General features: G+C 31.6%; 1 protein-coding gene and 1 non-coding gene across 2 annotated transcripts; one reads left to right on the plus strand and one right to left on the minus strand.

Moving 5' to 3' along the window:
- The first annotated feature begins 9 nt into the window (after positions 1-9).
- LOC134686796 (reticulon-4-interacting protein 1 homolog, mitochondrial-like) lies at positions 10-13685 on the plus strand. The gene is made up of 10 exons (XM_063546570.1): positions 10-160; positions 1327-1626; positions 2415-2566; positions 2879-2947; positions 3414-3538; positions 3913-3961; positions 5904-6040; positions 7195-7384; positions 9133-9225; positions 11895-13685. Exons 2-10 carry the CDS (start codon positions 1347-1349, stop codon positions 12009-12011), a joined length of 1212 nt encoding a protein of 403 aa, XP_063402640.1. The 5' UTR covers positions 10-160; positions 1327-1346; the 3' UTR covers positions 12012-13685.
- Positions 9827-9975, minus strand: LOC134688612 (U12 minor spliceosomal RNA). The gene has a single exon (XR_010101832.1). It is a non-coding gene; the product is annotated as a U12 minor spliceosomal RNA (small nuclear RNA).
- Positions 13686-21734: the final 8049 nt, after the last annotated feature.

Consider the following 21734-nt stretch of genomic DNA (forward strand, 5'->3'; position numbering starts at 1 on the left):
GTAAGACATTCGAAATAAAAGTCAAGGGCAATAACTCAGTCTTTTCTTATGCAAGCACAGAACAACATTTCGTATTGAAATTTGAAGTATAAATAATGTGTGCTGTCATTTAAGATCAGATTAGAATGTATGTATATGAATCTTTCAGAGTAAATTATAGGTAAGATGTTTTCATTTCTAAGTAATGCTACCCTTTTAAATTTTCAAAAAGGATATCTATATATATAATATTGAAGATTTTAATAAATCATTTAATATTGGTGCTACTTTAAAATGTGTTACATTTATATATTGAAATGCATTACAAAGAAATGGCAAGTAATTTTTTTTCCAAAAAAAAAAAGAGAAACTATATATTAGTCAGAATAATTCTATTTATGTTGGTAAAAGTGCAAAAATTGTAATTAAAAATAATGTTTTATAAGGAACTATCATCATTATCATGCAGAATAATCTCTTTAGAAGAAAAAAATGTAAAACTCTTTTTATGTGTCTTGCAAAAATAAAAAAAAACTAAAGACTTCAGAATTTGTACTTAATATTAAGTAATAAGTTACCTCCCCTGGAAAGCTGAAATTGTTTTATCCATGTACAAATCTTAAGTTGTATTTCATTTTTTGACTTGATCAAAACATTACAGTATTTTTAGCATGTGCATTTCAAAAATAATTGACAATAAACATTTAGTAATGTCTAAATGTTTGCATTTCTTTAAACGATTTATATACATTGTATACCGACTTCCATACCAAAAAATAAAGTTTTCATACGGTAATTATTTCATTCAGACATTTTCAGATGAAACTTTATTTAAAAATTCTCACTGGTGGACTTTAAATATTAAAAAAAAGAGGAAAAAAGAACTGGTAGACTTATTGTACAATGTAGTATTCACTGAAAGAAATATGAAGAACTCATTTATGGTGATATCTTTTACCGTAAATTCAATAAAGTTTTGACAAGATTTCAATGATGTTCGGAGTACGAAATTTATGAATGACTTAAGTGAACCAGGCAATACTGATGATGACTGAATATGCTGTAAATAAAAAGATATAAATATATACAATATTGTACAAGTGTTAAAAAGTGTTATTATAAAAAAATAATGTACAAATGTTAGCAATTATAGAAATGGCTGAATTTCAACATTCTGTACAAATCTTACAAATTGAATGTATGTTCTATTTCCCCTTCAAGTTTTTCAACATGGTAGACAAAAAGTATTTACATGTATCTGGCATACTAAATTATTATATTTTATGTATGACTTCAGGGTTGGTTCATTTACTTTACTCATTACACATGTCACAACTTCTGTTTCAGTTTGTAAGTATTTATAAAGCATGGAAAAGATATGTACATATTGTGTTCAAAGATGTCTACAAAAGTTTCATCCAACGTCAAAAGTAAGACAGATCAGGCTTCATATAAAATCTTATTCCTCCAATAGTACAGATCTTAATAAAAAAGGATCAATGAGAGCTTGGCAGATCCACCAATATGGAGGAAATGAAGAATTGACACTATCAGATTCTGTGACAATTCCTAAAATAAAAGATCCAAAAGGAATTCTCATAAATGTTCATGCTGCTAGTATAAATCCAATTGATTGTCGCATGAGAGGTAAATTTACAAAATATATTAACCTTTCACAAACATCAACATGATCAAGCTTTATGAGAGTTTTGATTCTTTCATTTCTGTATTCTTTCATTTTTTTCTGTAAATTTCCTGTCTTCTTTCATTTTTTCTGTAAATTTCCTGTCTTCTTTCATTTTTTTTGTAAATTTCCTGTCTTCTTTCATTTTTTCTGTAAATTTCCTGTCTTCTTTCATTTTTTTTGTAAATTTCCTGTCTTCTTTCATTTTTTCTGTAAATTTCCTGTCTTCTTTCATTTTTTTTGTAAATTTCCTGTCTTCTTTCATTTTTTCTGAAAATTTTCTATATTCTTTAATCTACATTGCTATCACTTTGTGTCTGTCATTGTTTTAAACTTTTTAAAAGATCTTCTCTTAAACTACGAAACCAAGTTCCAACAAAATTGGGGTGAATGATCCTTATAGTATAAAGTTTGTGTTTTTTTTTATTACTTTTACTATTATTTTGTTATTTATTTGTAGATCTTATTTTACTGAATATTTTTACTGTTTGAAGTTTCTGTCTATATATTATAGTTTCTGAAAAAAAAACACTTTAAAATTTAATAAAAAATAGTCTTTCAAGGGCAAACATAAAAGCATTTTTTTTAGTAAAAAATGTTTGAAATATGTTTTTGACATGTTATGTTCTTTATGTTTTGCATGAAAATTAAAGAATTTCACAACATTAGATACAATATAAATAAGATGAAGCATTATTTAAGTTAGTTATAACATGTATAATAAGTTTTAAATCATTTGTGTGTTTTTAAGCTGGATATGGAAGCACAGCTATGAATGGAATAAGACAAAAGACAATATTCCCAAGAAACGGAGGAGAATTCCCACTGATTTTAGGGAGAGATTTTTCTGGGGAAGTTGTAGAAACAGGAAGAGATGTAAGGAAGTTTCAACGTGGAGATGAGGTTAGCACATGTATATTTATTCTAATCATTATCCTCACTTATAAACAAACAAACAAAAAACGAATTTGCACTCTTTCGTATTATTGAATTTGTACAAGAAAACAGACAGTAATCAAGTAACTTGCATGCAATTAGAGGAGGCTCATTTTAGTTCAGTGCTGCCATTTAATCGGTTGCCATCAGTGCATGTTATATGAAGAATAAATTATAAACTTGATATCTTCGATGAGTTTTTTTAATAAATTTTAAACATTTTAAACTTTAATCGTCATGACTCAATGCTAATTTAGCTTGTTTATTATTTTTTATAAGGTATGGGGTACAGTTTTTGCCTCCAAACAAGGATGTCTGGCAGATTATACGATAGCTCAGGAACATGAGGTTAGATAAAGTCTTATTGTTGAATTTTTGTAAACCATACCCCTTTGTTTTCATGTTGTATTATGTTGACAATATCATTATGATTTATTCATGCATTAATAAAAATGCACATAAAAAGAGCACAGTCATAAATATACCAGGGTCTGGATTAGGTTACAGAAAAGACAATAATGGGCAAGGCGGTACGTAACGGTGACCTATAGTTGTTAATGTTTGTGTCATTTTGGTCTTTTGTGGATAGTTGTCTCATTGGCAATCATACCACATCTTCTTTTTTATATAAAAAGTGTAGATAAAAAAAGATAGAATAATATGCCAAAAAATAAAAGAATAGAGAATAATGAGATGCTAATAAATAGACCTTTATCTTCTATATGCTTATATGCTTCATCCATTAAAACCAAGAACAATTAAGACTTACAGCAACCAACTAAAGGTATTATAGACTGTATACATTTTATTGTAGATATCATTGAAGCCCTCCATGATAACACACACATCAGCCAGTTCTATACCATATGTTGCCTGTACAGTTAATGCAGCTTTAAAAGAATTTGGAGGATTGAGTGAAAATAGTGTAAAAGATAAAAGGTACATTGACACATGTTTTATACTAATTTAAACAATCAATTTATGTATGCGACTTTTGCTGGTAGAAAATCAATGCTTATACAAAGAACATTGAAGTGCCTTAAAGCTTATATGTATCATCATTGTGTTCAAACAAATATTATAAATTGAACTACATGTTTAAATTCCAGATTTTGATTGTTTGATACAAGGGAGACAATTTACTCTATCTCATGACTCAGCAGAAGACTATTTTATAAATGGCACCCTCTAGTACAGACCAATTAAAAATTTGACTTCACCTTGGTTGACAATGTTTTCTTAGGGTAACAGCTTGCTCTATCACCCTTTCATCCATGTGTTATTTATATAACATTACATCTTATTCATTCCAGAGTTTTAATTTATGGTGGTTCTGGAGGAATAGGAACATTTGCTATACAGGTATAGTTAATTAGTTCTGTGGATTCATTATAATTCGTTAGATATCAACTTTCGTGGATTTTGTGGGTACAGAAAAACCAGGAAAAAATGTTCAACAAATAACAAATTTTCCATAAGCTTGTATGCAGGCTTGGTCAAAACCACGTAATTAAATATCAACAAACATATAAGTTTCCCTTAATCCACGACAACTGGTACCCACTAAAATTAATGAATCCACAGTATGGATATTTATCCAGGAATCAAATATATTGAGGGTGGAACCCAACAACAAACTTATTCACATATATGGGGATTATCAATAATTGTCACTTTTTTGTTTTGGACCAGAAATGATTTTGTTTTTATCAATTTTTGAATTCTCTGATTATATATTTAGTTTGGTATAACATTGGCTATAGAAATTATAATGGAAAAAATAGAAAATGCTAGAAGTCCTATGTTTTTTACTCATGCTCAATTTGTTTTGATGCAACTTCATTGAAAATATGCTCAAAACATCCATTGCACCTGAGAAAAAAATATTTCTTCACAATTAGATTTTTAGAGTGGAGAAATATTTAAAAAATTGGCAAACAGATCTCTTGTATAATTTTCTTTTTCTTAGGCCAGGATTTTTTAATTTGTTGGTTTACGGATCCGCCGACCCGATTTTGCCGATTTCAAGAATAAAAATAAAATCGACTTTTCAGGCTTTTTTATTCACGCCGACCCTAAAAAATGCATTATCACTGAAAAATAATTAAAATATCCTTTTTTTTATGAAATGAAATGCATTAATCGCTAACAGAAGTGATGACACTTTCTGTTGTGAAAAAATGAAACTTTCAGTTTATGTTTCTGAAAATAGACAAATCAATTATAAATGACCTTGAAATGTTGTTTGCGCAAATAATTTTGCAGAACGAAATCTGTGTTTAAAACCAATTACACAATAATTTTGTTTCCCTTATTTGTAACCAGTCCGTAAGATGCATGTTCTCATAGAAATAGACTTGTCCAAATGTGGACAGGTGGAAGCTCAAGACATCAAGTTAAAGTACTGAATTTTAACAAATATTTTTGTTGTTTCACAGATAATAAAAAAGTATTGTTTATTTGGATAAAAAACGGGAATGCATGACAATTGATTATTTAACCTGATATTCTCGTTTAATCCGTGGACTAGTCCATTACGTTTTTGACGCTTGTGTTGAAACTCATTTTCGTACAACGGTAAGGTTTTTACATTTTTTTTCTTTATCGATTTTCGTGCTTATTATTATTCACCAAGTTTTGATTAAGAGCTACTGACGTGAATCTGTTTTTCTTGATTGTGAAATGATGATTTAATTTCATCTTTGTCCGTGTAACCCCCTTTTTTTACGGGAAATAATTAGACAATGTCATGCGATGTTTACAGCTCAGCAATAATATTTCATCAAACTAAAATTTAAGAATGATGACAAAATAGTATGACAAACATATTATTAGAAAGGTGAAATATATTTTTATTTTGCATATCAGTTTTCTGTCTTGAAAGATCTTTTTTTTTTTTTCCCTACCGACCGACCCGACTTTTCATGGAGAAAATCCGTAAACCAACAAATTAAAAAACTGTGGCCTTATGTATAACATCATTTTTAGACAGGATAAATGCATAATAAAATAATAAATAATAAAAATTCTAAAAATGTGGAACGATTGCCAATTAGACAACTCTCCAAATGAGACCCAATGACAAAAAAATAAATGAAAAAATGGCCTTTAACAATGACCAAAACTCATATTACATATATTTAAAAGAATATTTTACCATTCGATCAAATAATTTATAATAACTAAATTATATTAAATTATAACAGTAGATAATTTATCTCTCAGTTTGAACAATCTGACTAAGGGGTGTATAAAGTAATGTGAATAAACCTTAAGTTAAACTACTTGTATTTTTTATAAACAGCTGATGAAGGCTTTTGGAGCCGAAGTAGCTACAATATGCAGTACAGATGCAATAGAGCTAGTAACCTCCCTTGGTGCTGATATTGTCATTGACTACACAAAACAAGATGTCAGACAAGAATTAGCCAATATAGAAAAGTATGTTATATATTTTGAGTTTTTATGTCCCATTACAAATGAAAAATTGCTGAATTTTTTGTTTACGTTCTCGAACTTTAGTTTGCCTAAACCATATGTTATGAAATTTTACACAATGCCTGTTACCACAAAACACAGATCAAGTTTGAATGTTGGTGGCGTCACTTTAACCGTTCTAAAATTATGATCCATCACAAATTTAAACAAGAATGTGCCCTCAGTACACGAATGCCCCACTCGCACTATCATTTTCTATGTTCATTGGACCGTGAAATTGGAGTTAAATCTCTAATTTGGCATTAAAATTAGAAAGATCATATCACAGGGAACATGTGTACCAAGTTTGAAGTTTGATTGGACTTCAACTTCATCAAAAACTACCTTGACCAAAAACTTTAACCTGAGGCGGGACAGATGGACGGACGGACAACGGACACACAGACCAGAAAACATAATGCCCCTCTACTATCAAAGGTGGGGCATAAAAATGAGGAATTTTTCGTTTCTGTTCTCTAACTTATTCGTTCAGTGTTTGTTCACTTGTTCTTGCTAAAATGTCTTATTGATCAAGTTAAGCAATTTCAATTGATATTTGATTTTTAAGGTGTTTATGTCTGACTGGCATGTATAATCTGACCCTGACCTCATTTTCATGGTTCATTGGTCAATGTTAAGTTTTTATGATTTAGTTTGTTTCTTAGAAACTATAAGCAATAGCTTCATTTCATGTATGGAATGGTTGTAAGGTGTACATATATTTTTGGTTTGTTTATCTGACTTTAACAGCATTTTCTTAGATCATGTTAAGTTTATGTGATAATTGTAGTATAGCTTTATATTTAGGACTTTATTCAGTGTGCACCACATTTTTTATGTTATTTCTTCATAGACAGAAAAAATATTACAGTAATTTCTTATAATTTAATTCTATATACCGTTTTAAACCGTAGAAAACCATGAAAAAACGTTGATGACGTCACAGTCACATGACTAAATTATGTCTATGGGCTCATAACAAAATATCGTCAGCCAATCAGAAGACGCGTTACATCCAAAATTAAATTAGTGATAAATAAGCAGGTGAGAAATGAAAGTGTGTGTACTCTAGTTGTTAATCATTTAATTATAATTTTTATAATATTATTTTATTTTAGATTTGACATAATATTGGATAGTTTTGGGAAAGAGAAAACAGGATATTCGATGGAATTCTTGAAATCATCCAAATGTAATGAATCCAAATATATAACATTGAAACATCCGTTTTTACAGAACATTGATGACTATGGTATACCTGTAGGACTATTGAGATCACTGTCAGACGCTGCTATTGACATTTCTTTGGTACAGAGATTCAGTAAAGATTACAACTAAAATCTAAACACAATATATATAGGAAGATGTGGTATAAGTGTCATTGAGAGAATTCTCCATCCAAGTCACAATTTATAAAAGTATTGTCTTCAAAACAGACCCTTGGCTCACAAGTAACAGCAAGCTATAAATTCCGTCATATTTCTTTTTTCGTTAAATGTTTTGTTTTAAGTTAAGCTGTTAGTTTTATCAATTGAATTGTTTCATATATTTCAATAAGAGGTCTTTTAATATGGTAAGATTGTCGGAACCCACATGACAGTAAAATATTTGTCAAAATAACATTAACAACAAATGTTTTACTCCATTTGAAACTAACAGTAGTTACAAAATTAGATATGACAATAAAAGGTTAAAGTCATTTGAGGCTATCGTAGCAAAAAACTGACTTTTGAGGCTTCACATTAAAAGGCATTCATACAACCTTTTAAAGCCATATATAACGTATAGATTTTTCTCATTGTTGAATGCCCTATATTATTGCTTACATACACTTCATTTGAACTTCTGAAGATATTTTTTTCATTGGCAATCATACCACATATCCTTATTTTTATAGTGTTTTTCATTGGCAATCATACCACATATCCTTATTTTTATAGTGTTTTTCATTGGCAATCATACCACATATCCTTATTTTTATAGTGTTTTTCATTGGCAATCATACCACATATCCTTATTTTTATAGTGTTTTTCATTGGCAATCATACCACATATCCTTATTTTTATAGTGTTTTTCATTGGCAATCATACCACATATCCTTATTTTTATAGTGTAAACCAATGTTCTTACTTTTATAAAGAGCTGTATAGAAAAAAAAATCAAAATTTTAAATATAAAGTCTCTTGACACAATTGTGAAGCTTTACCTGAGCAGTTGTATGAGTTTGGTTGTAACATAGATAACTGTGGCACTCTGAATTTATTTTGTTTGTCAGATACCAAATATTTGTGGATTTTATGCCTTCAACAATGAGAAAACCCATACTGTATTCTCTGTTATAAAAAGCCTCTCATTGAAAAGATATAAAACAATTCAATTAAGAAAACTAGTAAATCCATACATTTACATGTTTCTCAAAGTTCACATTTTCTACAGAATTGTATACAGACTTGAGCAAATTACAAACGAAAGTGAACCAACGCCTGGTGAGTCTGTAGTACGGTAGAGTCCATAAAGTGGATACCCGAGGGTATGCAAGGTCATTATGATAAAAAACATAAAATGTAGAGAGTCTTAAAACAACAGCACTTTAGGGACTGCTGCAGAAATTTATTTCCCTAGGCACCGAAACATGTCGATCAATAAATTTCTGCGGCAGTCCCTAAAGTGTTGTTGTTATATATCCACAAAAACTAATGAAATCACACATGACCTAGTAGACTGTTGATTTAGGTATAATATTGAATACCATATAATTTCTGTTTTATTTTGTGATATTGGGCTTACTCTGTTGACTTATTGCTATATTCACTAAATATTGTCTCTATGAAAAAAGAAGATGTGGTGTGATTGTCAATGAGACAACTCTTCACAAGAGACCAAATGACACAGAAATTATCAACTATAGGTCACCATACAGCCTTGAACAATGAGTAAAACCTATACCCGATAGTCAGCTATGTTTGTTTTGTTCATAACCAATTGTATAGAGCTGTATAATTATATTTCAGATCATGTTGACATGCTTTTAACATATTCTTTAATGTATTTGTAGGGTTTAAGAAAAGGAATTAGTCACAGATGGGCAGTCTATTTACCCACAGGGAAAGCTTTAGAAAGATTTGCTAAACTAGTAGACGATGACCAGGTAAATATTGTTGCACTCGTCCCCCCCCCCCCCCCCCCAGCAATCTTTAGAGCAGGAATTAGCCACAGATGGGCAATCTATTTACCCACGGGGAAAGCTTTAGAAAGATTTGCTAAACTAGTAGATGACGACCAGGTAAATATTGAAAAAAAACATCATTTATATGTCTCCTTTGTGGACTTGTTGTTTTTCCTTCCAATCTTTAGAACAGGAATTTGTTAGTTTGAGACAAAAATAAGGTGAATTGAATTTACCTGCAATCTGGTTAGGCATCTCAAGGAGTGAAAAGAAAATCCTGATGTAAAAGGAAATCAGAAAGGAAAACTGTAATGAAAAAGGAAAAGAAAAAGCTGTCAGATGAGAGAGGAAAGGAGAAAAAGAAAAAAGATAAACCCTGATAAAAAGGAATCTGAATAATGTGTTCTGTAGTTAAGTTGTCATTTCTCTTTGTGGATTGCTATCTTGCCTTGGTTTGAAAGAGAAAAAAAGAGGGAAAACCTGAAATAAATTGTAATTTTGTACTTCCCTTGTTGAAAGATATATTGGAGATAAATTTCCTGTTTAATTAGTTTCTTTTCTTCTTATTTGTTTAGTTAGGGTTCAGGCAGATCACTGCAACCCAGGCATCCCGCAAAGTAAGCGGGTCACCAGGGGGCGACCTGTACCCTTGCAGAAATTCTTCCTAGATAATGCTAGAGAGCCTGTAGCTACCCAGGCTCATTATTTTCCTTACTCATTAGTTTAAGGCATGAAGAAGGTATGGGAAGGCAACTTGACAGTATTTACCATGACTTGGCATTTGGAAAGGTCTAACAAAGAATTTAAGTTTACAAAATAAAATCTTTATTAATGAAAAGTTATCATTTTGATATTAGATTTTATTCAATTAGGTGCAAAACTCTTTTTTATATCAAGTATATATACTTATAGTCAAAAATTAGGAAGTTAATCTCTTTTTCAATTTTTGGCAAATTTTAATGGATATAGAATTATCTCCCCTTTCTTTACAGCCATTTTGCATGCTAATAAATAGGAAATTGTCAACAATATGAAGGAATTTAATCTACTTGAAATTTTGTTGTCAGAATTTGGCACTGAAAATAGTGAAAGAAAAGTAATTGGCATATTTATTTTGGATTTGTATGAACATCTTGAATTAAAAGGATGGCAGATTTAAGGGGGGTGCAAACAAACTGAGACAAAATCAAAGCTGTATTCAAGACAAATTGATGTGTCATATTTACAATGATTTAATCTTCATGGCATTTAATGCAGCTGTTATAATTCCATGTGCTTAATCTCTTGTTGTCAAATATACAATTGTTGTCTCATTTGCTTAAATTCAAGTAAGGGGGGGTTCTGATCCTGGATCCTGCTTACTGTTTTGTCAGATTCTTGTATCCCGCTTACACTATGTACGTAAGCCATTTTCATTTTTTGTAAATTCTCGTATCCTGCCAGATTTCCTTTCCAGTTTTCACGGCACAATAATTTGACTTTCAAGTGTCATGCTTGCAAAAAATCAGCAATCCCACGTCACCCTTAAGTAGACCCCAATGAGACCCACAGTAAGAAGAAGGATGAATAATAAGGACCAATTTTCACTGAAATTTGAATTATTTTAAATTGAATAAACCAATTCAAAGTTAAAATTTTAGTGAATCCCAGTCAATTTCAAACTTTACCTAATACCAAGTAAAAAGCTTGTATTTAAGGATCCATGATTTAAATAAAAATAGAGTGGGGTGCCCATATTCGCCGGGGACACAATTTCGCCGTTTTATGATTTTGAGGTGTAAAAACTTCAAAGGATGGCTGAAATGGAAGACATATACCGGTAAATGATATTATATAACAAATATGATTATTTCTTAAAATGAGGCAAAATTGCGGCACCTACGGAAAATGACCAAAAAATGGACAATGATTTTCTGCCAATTTCCTGAAGATTTCAAAGGAGTATTTCTAACTGTAATTCTTTGACAGAATGCCCTAAATTTCAGTTCTTTACACCTTTGAAATGTCTGCTATTCATCTGTAATGAAATTGATTTGATCAATATTGTTTAAAGCTGCCGTTATTTGGTTTTAAATAGATGTGTAAAAACGGCGAATATGTGTCCCCCATTGACAAAAAATCAGGAAATTTCAAACACCCTTTAATCTAACTTTTCAGATGATTATATTCAAACAAACACGTTTTCAAGCTTAAGAATATTTTGCATTTGAAGTTATCTTCATATAGAAATATCAGTATTCTTCAAAAACATTAAGACCTGAACATAAACTGTAGAAAACATTAAAAGATGTGGCGAAAATGAGCACCCCACTCTATAATTTTATAATCTTAGTGTTTTTGTGGGAAATTAAAAGCACACCTTGCATGTGTTTTTGTTGGTTTGTACTTTGTCCAAATTTCAAATTGAGAACAATGCTGATTATATGTACTGTGGATTCATTATAATAAGTGTGATATCAATTTTGTGGAGTTCATTGGTAAATGTTAACATTGAATATAAATGTTTAACGAAGTATTGGCTGGTATGTAGACTGTGGCAAAACCAAAATTAAAAAATATCCAGAAAAATACAAAATTTCTTCAATCCACAAATATTGGTTCCCACAGTATTTTATTAACCCTGTATAAATATTTTTTTATTTTCTTAATAGATAATTCCGGTGATAGACAAAGTTTTTCGGTTTGAAGATGTTCCAGCGGCATTTGAAAAAGTTGAACAAGGTCATGCTAGAGGTAAAACTGTGATACAAATGGTCAAAGAGAAGTGACAGGAAAAGCCATAAATCAGGATCAGCATCTTATCAAAAGAGGATAGTGAATTTCAGAACATTGATATGAATCACAATGGGACATTTTGTTTAAAGAACAAAATTAGAGAGAGAAGAGAACCATAAATCTAAAGTATATATTTATTGTGTCAAACACAAATTTAATGCAAATGCTTCTTTTAGTGAGACTCATCACTAATATTAAGTGCTAAAATTGATTAATATTTAAAATGAAAATTTGTTGAGAAAATCAAAAATGGGAGTTTTTACAAAATTTCATCCTGTTAATTTTTCAAAGGTCTCCATGATTTATGTTATGACGACTAAAGTCAGTTAGAGTTATCTCTCTTTATCTGTAATTGATATGCCTATACACATACACATGTAGTTTGAATGAACATACCTGCTAATTTTAAATTTCCCAATTTGATAAAAAATTACGCATATATTTCCCAATAAAAAAGGGTAGAGGTAGTTTTTAAAAATGCCAACAATATCACTACCTGCCAACTTTTCAAAATGCCTATGGGGGTTTTGCGTGCAAGATGGCTGTCATAATCATAAAGACATTCAAGGGGCCTTGAAATACATTGTAATGTTGTTTTTGTGGCTTCTTCATACTTGTACAAGCATACAGTAATTGTAAAACTAATTGTTTTGTTTAAAATTGTGGACAAATTTGCTCTTTCAAAATTTCAATTTGGGAGCCTCCATGGGGTAAATCCCCCTCAAATAGTGACAGTTGGCAGGTATGAATTATGAACTATATCACATAGGAGTAGTAATAAAATATGGCTTTTTAAAATATTTTAGGGTCATGTCTTTTGTAATTAACTTCTGTGTCATTTACTCTGGTGGTACTTAACTTTTAGTCCCGGTCTCCTATTAGGTCACATGACAGGAATGATACATAAGGTTGTTTGTTAAAACTTTTTTAGATATTGAAAATAAGCTTAAAGCTGAGGCCTCGAAAAAATTATTTGAGCCGGAAACTCAAAGATGAGGTCTCCAAAAAAATATTTGAGCCGGAAAGACATTTTTTAAGATCAAGTTTATATTTTTTTTTTTGCTCACATCTTATTAAGTCCTTTTAATCTGTGATGGATAATTGCCTCATTGGCATTGTTTATACAACATGCTTTGTATGTGCAAATTAAGTTGCTCATTGCAACTTCTGTGATGAAAGCTGACCAAATTATACTTTATGATTTCAGTGCTCCTAAAATAAGTTATTTAGTATCATAATTGTTTGTCACAGAAATGCCTGGTGTGGTGAAGAACTTATACAGTATACTTGATTTATGTAAAGATCTTTGAGAAAATATAAATTATGTCATACTACTTGGTGATAAGTATTTACAGAAGTTCGTTCATTGATTTTTTTTAGTATCATTGCTATAGCAGTATTCACTAGGGTCATTTGGTAAACCCGATTTTTTTTCTGAATATTTAAAAGAAGCCATTGATTTCTAACTTTTTACAAGAAGCCTTTTGATTAGCCAGATTTCTTACTTTTTACAAGAAGCCATTTGATTTGCCTGATTTCTAAGTATTTGCAAGAGGCCATTTGGTTACACATATTTGTTGTGCTATCACCTCAATATAAATGTGATTTAGTATTTATGTTTATATTATGAATGTTAATTATAAATACAATAAGTTTTGTATCTTTCGCTTTCTATGTTTTCTCTTTTCTCTGGTAGAAACCAACGAAGTTTTAAACTAGATATCTACAGGCCAACTATAGTAGACAGTACATTACACAGCTACTTTTGCATAGGAACTTTTTCTGTACTAAAAATCTGTAGTACTAGAAATCTACTTTTAATATTCAGTACTATTTTGTTACTTTAAAATTATTGTAATATTTAGGTAACTGTATTTTTCAGTACTTTATTTGTACATGAAATTTAGGTACTACAGAATTTTGGTTACTATTGTTACATTTTCAGCATTTTGAAAGTTTTTCTATTTCAAATCTCTTAAAGTTATGATTTTCAAACATGGAATATTGTATTATTTCTGTACCAAAATATTTAGTACAAATAAGTACTGTAAAATTCAAGTACCTAAATATTACAATAGTTTAAAAGTAAAGAAATACATGTAGTACTAAATATTAAAAGTAAATTTCCATGCTACATATTTTTAGTACATAAATAGTATCTATGCAAAAGTAGCTGTGTAGAATGTACACCAGTCAAAGAGCTACCCACTAAAAATAAGAGATCTTTTGGCCAATCCCACTAGACACTTCATTGGTATATACATCAATGAGAGAGACACATAAACAAAAAAACAAGATATCAGTTCATTGGCATGAACATAAATGAGAAAGACACCTAACAAAAACAAGATACCAGTTCATTGGCATGTACATCAATGAGAGAGACACATAACAAAAACAAGATACCAGTTCATTGGCATGAACATCAATGAGAGAGACACATAACAAAAACAAGATACCAGTTCATTGGCATGTACATCAATGAGAGAGACACATAACAAAAACAAGATACCAGTTCATTGGCATGAACATCAATGAGAAAGACACCTAACAAAAATAAGATACCAGTTCATTGGCATGTACATCAATGAGAGAGACACATAACAAAAACAAGATACCAGTTCATTGGCATGTACATCAATGAGAAAGACACCTAACAAAAATAAGATACCAGTTCATTGGCATGAACATCAATGAGAGAGACACATAACAAAAACAAGATACCAGTTCATTGGCATGTACATCAATGAGAAAGACACCTAACAAAAATAAGATACCAGTTCATTGGCATGAACATCAATGAGAGAGACACATAACAAAAACAAAATACCAGTTCATTGGCATGTACATCAATGAGAAAGACACCTAACAAAAATAAGATATCAGTTCATTGGTATGTACATCAATGAGAGAGACACCTAACAAAAACAAGATATCAGTTCATTGGCATGTTCATCAATGAGAGACACCTAACAAAAATAAGATACCAGTTCATTGGCATGTACATCAATGAGAGAGACACCTAACAAAAATAAGATATTAGTTCATTGGTATGTACATCAATGAGAGAGACACCTAACAAAAATAAGATATTAGTTCATTGGTATGTACATCAATGAGAGAGACATCTAACAAAAATAAGATATTAGTTCATTGGTATGTACATCAATGAGAGAGACACCTAACAAAAACAAGATATCAGTTCATTGGCATGTACATCAATGAGAGAGACACCTAACAAAAATAAGATATTAGTTCATTGGTATGTACATCAATGAATGAGACACCTAACAAAAACAAGATATCAGTTCATTGACATGTACATCAATGAGAAAGACACCTCACAAAAATAAGATACCAGTTCATTGGTATGTACATCAATGAGAAAGACACCTAACAAAACAAGATATTAGTTCATTGGCATGTACATCAATGAGAAAGACACCTCACAAAAATAAGATACCAGTTCATTGGTATGTACATCAATGAGAAAGACACCTAACAAAACAAGATATTAGTTCATTGGCATGTTCATCAATGAGAAAGACACCTAACAAAAATAAGATACCAGTTCATTGGCATGTACATCAATGAGAAAGACACCTAACAAAAATAAGATACCAGTTCAGTGGCATGTAGATCAATGACAAAGACACCTAACAAAAATAAGATACCAGTTCAGTGGCATGTAGATCAATGACAAAGACACCTAACAAAAATAAGATACCAGTTCAGTGGCATGTAGATCAACGACAAAGACACCTAACAAAAATAAGATACCAGTTCAGTGGCATGTAGATCAATGACAAAGACACCTAACAAAAATAAGATACCAGTTCACTGGCATGTAGATCAATGACAAAGACACCTAACAAAAATAAGATACCAGTTCAGTGACATGTAGATCAATGACAAAGACACCTAACAAAAATAAAATACCAGTTCAGTGGCATGTAGATCAATGACAAAGACACCTAACAAAAATAAGATACCAGTTCATTGGTATGTACATCAATGAGAAAGACACCTAACAAAAATAAGATACCAGTTCATTGGCATGTACATCAATGAGAAAGACACCTAACAAAAATAAGATACCAGTTCAGTGGCATGTAGATCAATGACAAAGACACCTAACAAAAATAAGATACCAGTTCAGTGGCATGTAGATCAATGACAAAGACACCTAACAAAAATAAGATACCAGTTCAGTGGCATGTAGATCAACGACAAAGACACCTAACAAAAATAAGATACCAGTTCAGTGGCATGTAGATCAATGACAAAGACACCTAACAAAAATAAGATACCAGTTCACTGGCATGTAGATCAATGACAAAGACACCTAACAAAAATAAGATACCAGTTCAGTGACATGTAGATCAATGACAAAGACACCTAACAAAAATAAAATACCAGTTCAGTGGCATGTAGATCAATGACAAAGACACCTAACAAAAATAAGATACCAGTTCAGTGGCATGAAGATCAATGACAAAGACACCTAACAAAAATAAGATACCAGTTCAGGGGCATGTAGATCAATGACAAAGACACCTAACAAAAATAAGATACCAGTTCAGTGGCATGTAGATCAATGACAAAGACACCTAACAAAACAAGATATTAGTTTGTTGGCAAGTTCAATAATTAGAGAGACGTCTAACAAAAACAAAATATTAGTTCGTTGGCATGTTCATCAATGAGAGAGACACCTTACAAACACAATATATTAGTTCGTTGGCATGTTCATCAATGAGAGAGACACCTTACAAACACAATATATTAGTTTGTTGGCACGTTCATCAATGAGAGAGACCTCTAACAAAACAAGATATTAGTTCGTTGGCATGTTCATCAATGAGAGAGACACCTTACAAACACAATATATTAGTTCGTTGACATGTTCATCAATGAGAGAGACACCTTACAAACACAATATATTATTTCGTTGACATGTTCTTCATTGAGAAAGACACCTTACAAACACAAGATATTAGTTCGTTGGCAAGTTTATCAATGAGAGAGACCTCTAACAAAAACAAGATATTAGTTCGTTGGCATGTTCATCAATGAGAGAGACACCTTACAAACACAATATATTAGTTCGTTGGCAAGTTCATCAATGAGAGAGACCTCTAACAAAAACAATATATTAGTTCGTTGGCATGTTCATCAACGAGAGTGACACCTTACAAAAACAATATATTAGTTCGTTGGCATGTACATCAATGAGAAAGACACCTAACAAAACAAGATATTAGTTCGTTGGCATGTACATCAATGAGAAAGACACCTAACAAAACAAGATATTAGTTCATTGGCATGTTCATCAATGAGAAAGACACCTAACAAAAATAAGATATTAGTTCGTTGACTAGTTTATTAATGAGAGAGACCTCTAACAAAAACAAGATATTAGTTCGTTGGCATGTTCATCAATGAGAGAGACACCTTACAAAACAATATATTAGTTCGTTGGCATGTACATCAATGACAGAGACACCTAACAAAAGAAAGATATCAGTTCTTTGGCATGTACATCAATGAGAAAGACACCTAACAAAAATAAGATATTAGTTCGTTGACTAGTTTATAAATGAGAGAGACCTCTAACAAAAACAAGATATTAGTTCGTTGGCATGTACATCAATGAGAGAGACACCAAATAAAAACAAGATATTAGTTCATTGGCATGTACATCAATGAGAGAGACACCAAATAAAAACAAGATATCAGCTCATTGGCATGTACATCAATGAGAGAGACACCAAATAAAAACAAGATATCAGCTCATTGGCATGTACATCAATGAGAGAGACACCTAACAAAACAAGATATCAGTTCATTGGCATGTACATCAATGAGAGAGACACCCAACAAAATAAGATATCAGTTTTTTGGCATGTACATCAATGAGAGAGACATCTAATAAACACAAGATATTAGTTCGTTAGCATGAACATCAATGAGAGAGACACCAACCAAACATAAAATATTAGTTGAATTGCATGTACATCAATGAATGAGACAAAAGAAATGTCAGTGTCACTGGCCATCAATAAAATGCCACATTATATCTATAGATCATCCCTAGAAGACAATTCCCATTCACAGGACTTTAATGAGAGAGCCATCCAACAACAACAAGATATCTATAGATCATCCCTAGTTTACATTATCCTTGTCTTAGTATTTCAATGAGTGCACCACCGAACAATTACAAGTTAAGGATTATGTACCCTTGTGTTGATTCAATGCTAAACATATGGAAAATCCAGTCTTTATCCCTGTACTTTCATATTTGGCAATTTGATGACTGATAGATATAGGATTATTGCATGCAGTGCTAGCATTGATTTCCTTAAAACAAGTTTATTAATGTAGTTTTGGTAAAACAAAATTAAAAAATTGACCAAATCAAGTACACCTATTAGGGTGCACTAGACTTTAGTGACTCAGCACAAGGTATTTTGGAATTAACAGGTTGTTAAGACATTTTTGTAAAAAATAAACACTAGCACATCATAGAAAAGCAAGTTAGTAGTCTATGTTTCAAATTTTATAACAAAAATCTCTGTATTAAAGGCTGTGGATTTTCTATAAAAATCTTGGTTTTTTTTGCCACAAAGTACTTTTTTTCTTTTTAAATGCAATGAAACAGTAAATAATAATGCTTTGCATCAAGTTCCAAATTTGTATATGTACAAAATGGCCTATCTCTATTATTTATTATATCTGTAGTTTTGATACAATTGAAAAGTTCGTACAATAATTGCTACAGAAGGAGTTATAAACCTTAAGGTTTAAGATCAACCCAAGATGACAAATTATTGTCACAAGATATGAGTGAGAGAGCCACCTAACAAAAACATGATATCTATAGATTGGAGAACTGTCATTGCAACAGGACATTAATGTAAGCACATCGAACAAATACAATATAACAATAGATCAATCCCAGGCCACAAGTCATTTTCACAGTTTATCAATGAGAGCGCCACCGAACAAATACAATATAACGATAGATCAATCCCAGACCACAAGTCATTGTCACAGTTTATCAATGAGAGCGCCACCGAACAAATACTATATAACAATAGATTAATCCCAGACCACAAGTTATTGTCACAGTTTATCAATGAGAGCGCCACCGAACAAATACTATATAACAATAGATTAATCCCAGACCACAAGTTATTGTCACAGTTTATCAATGAGAGCGCCACCGAACAAATACTATATAACAATAGATCAATCCCAGACCACAAGTCATTGTCACAGTTTATCAACGAGGGCGCCACCGAACAAATACTATATAACAATAGATCAATCCCAGACCACAAGTTATTGTCACAGTTTATCAATGAGAGCGCCACCGAACAAATACTATATAACAATAGATCAATCCCAGACCACAAGTCATTGTCACAGTTTATCAATGAGAGCGCCAGCGAACAAATACTATATAACAATAGATCAATCCCAGACCACAAGTCATTGTCACAGTTTATCAATGAGAGCGCCACCGAACAAATACTATATAACAATAGATTAATCCCAGACCACAAGTTATTGTCACAGTTTATCAATGAGAGCGCCACCGAACAAATACTATATAACAATAGATCAATCCCAGACCACAAGTCATTGTCACAGTTTATCAACGAGAGCGCCACCGAACAAATACTATATAACAACAGATCAATCCCAGACCACAAGTCATTGTCACAGTTTATCAATGAGAGCGCCACCGAACAAATACTATATAACAATAGATCAATCCCAGACCACAAGTCATTGTCACAGTTTATCAATGAGAGCGCCACCGAACAAATACAATATAACAATAGATCAATCCCAGACCACAAGTCATTGTCACAGTTTATCAATGAGAGCGCCACCGAACAAATACTATATAACAACAGATCAATCCCAGACCACAAGTCATTGTCACAGTTTATCAATGAGAGCGCCACCAAACAAATACTATATAACAATAGATCAATCCCAGACCACAAGTCATTGTCACAGTTTATCAATGAGAGCGCCACCGAACAAATACTATATAACGATAGATCAACCCTAGTAGACCAGTCATTGTCACAGTATATCATTGAGAGAAACACCTAACAATAACAAGATATCTACAAATAACTGACGCAGGAAATCAATAAGAGCATCACCCGACAAAAACAAAATATCTTTAGGTCAACCTTAGTTTATAAGTCATTGCCACAGAACATCAAATAGAGAGCTAAGATATCTATAGGTAAACTCCAGAAGACAGTTCATTTGCAAAACAACAACAAAAACAATATATGTATAGGTCTATCACAGTAGACATGTGAATGGTACATGACTTCAATTGGAGAGGTACCCAACAAACACAAGATATCTTAAATAGTTCCAAATGGAGAAGTTGAAATCATCCCTTCGTAAACTTTACGGACGCCACGGCGAGTTGGTTGACTGCTATGGAATAACCGTTTCACAGATGATATCGGATATGTTTCTTACGTCGTAACTACAATCCCCTTCATTTTTTATGAATATAACCTACCGAATTACAATATTTACCGGGTTTGTAATAAGTAAAAATGAAAAAAAAACGATGGGTGCCAAATGTGGAGCAGGATCTGCTTACCCTTCCGGAGCACTTGATATCATCCCTAGTTTTTGGAGGGGTTCGTGTTGCTAAATCTATAGTTTTCTATGTTGTTTCTTTTTTACTATCATTTGTCTGTTTGTCTTTTTCATTTTTAGCCATGGAGTTGTCAGTTTATTTTCGATTTATGAGTTTGGCTGTTCCTCTACTATCTTTCGCCGCTCTTTTTTTTGTATCATCAGCTCAGTAGCAAGTTCTTTGGTACTTTAAAGACATCTCGCTGTAAAAAGATCCCAACTCCCTTGAGAGGTAAAGAGATGACCTTGGCTTAATGTAACTATTTTATGTCCCTTCATTTCTGGTAAATAGCTCTCTAAAATTTCTACATATTTATTCATCCAAGAGTTAAGCTTAGGTTCAGGTTTTGTAATGAAGGATACGCTAAAATTAGATAAACTTAAACAACACTATTGATAACAGTGGCGGATCTAAAGCCGGGGGGGGGGGGGTGGTGCGTTACGGTGGTTAGACACTCCCTGTTAAAAAATTGCTGGATCCGCCCCAAGGTATAATTTAGTTCAAATAACGGGAAAAACGCTTATTAATTTTATATAATCTAAGGAGCAGATAGTGTTTTTTAATGGACGCATTAAGAACACACATTTTGGTCTTCAATGCTCTCCAACCTCGTAATCTTTTATGCTATAAAATTGTTTTTGATACGAGTGTCATTGATGAGAATGTATGGACAAAACGTTTCTGGCGCACACAATTTTTATCTTGATATCCATGATGAGTTTATTTAACATGACAACAATTATAAATTTTAAACATTAAATAAAGGCAACAGTAGTATACCGATGTTCAAAACTCGTAAATCTATGGAAAAAAAAAAATAATTGGGGTAACAAACTAAAACTGAGGGAAACACATTAAATATATATATATATATATTTAAATTAAACCGTGCCAAATGAAACTACTGAATAATAATACACTATCCAAATGTTGTGGATATTTGTTTCAATAATCATCAACATATATTGATAAAAATGTTTTACAGTAAGTAAGTATGTAAGTAAGTAAGTAAGTAATTTGTTTTTTAAAG

Source organism: Mytilus trossulus, chromosome 10, assembly GCF_036588685.1.
Source record: "Mytilus trossulus isolate FHL-02 chromosome 10, PNRI_Mtr1.1.1.hap1, whole genome shotgun sequence".
NCBI lineage: Eukaryota > Metazoa > Mollusca > Bivalvia > Mytilida > Mytilidae > Mytilus > Mytilus trossulus.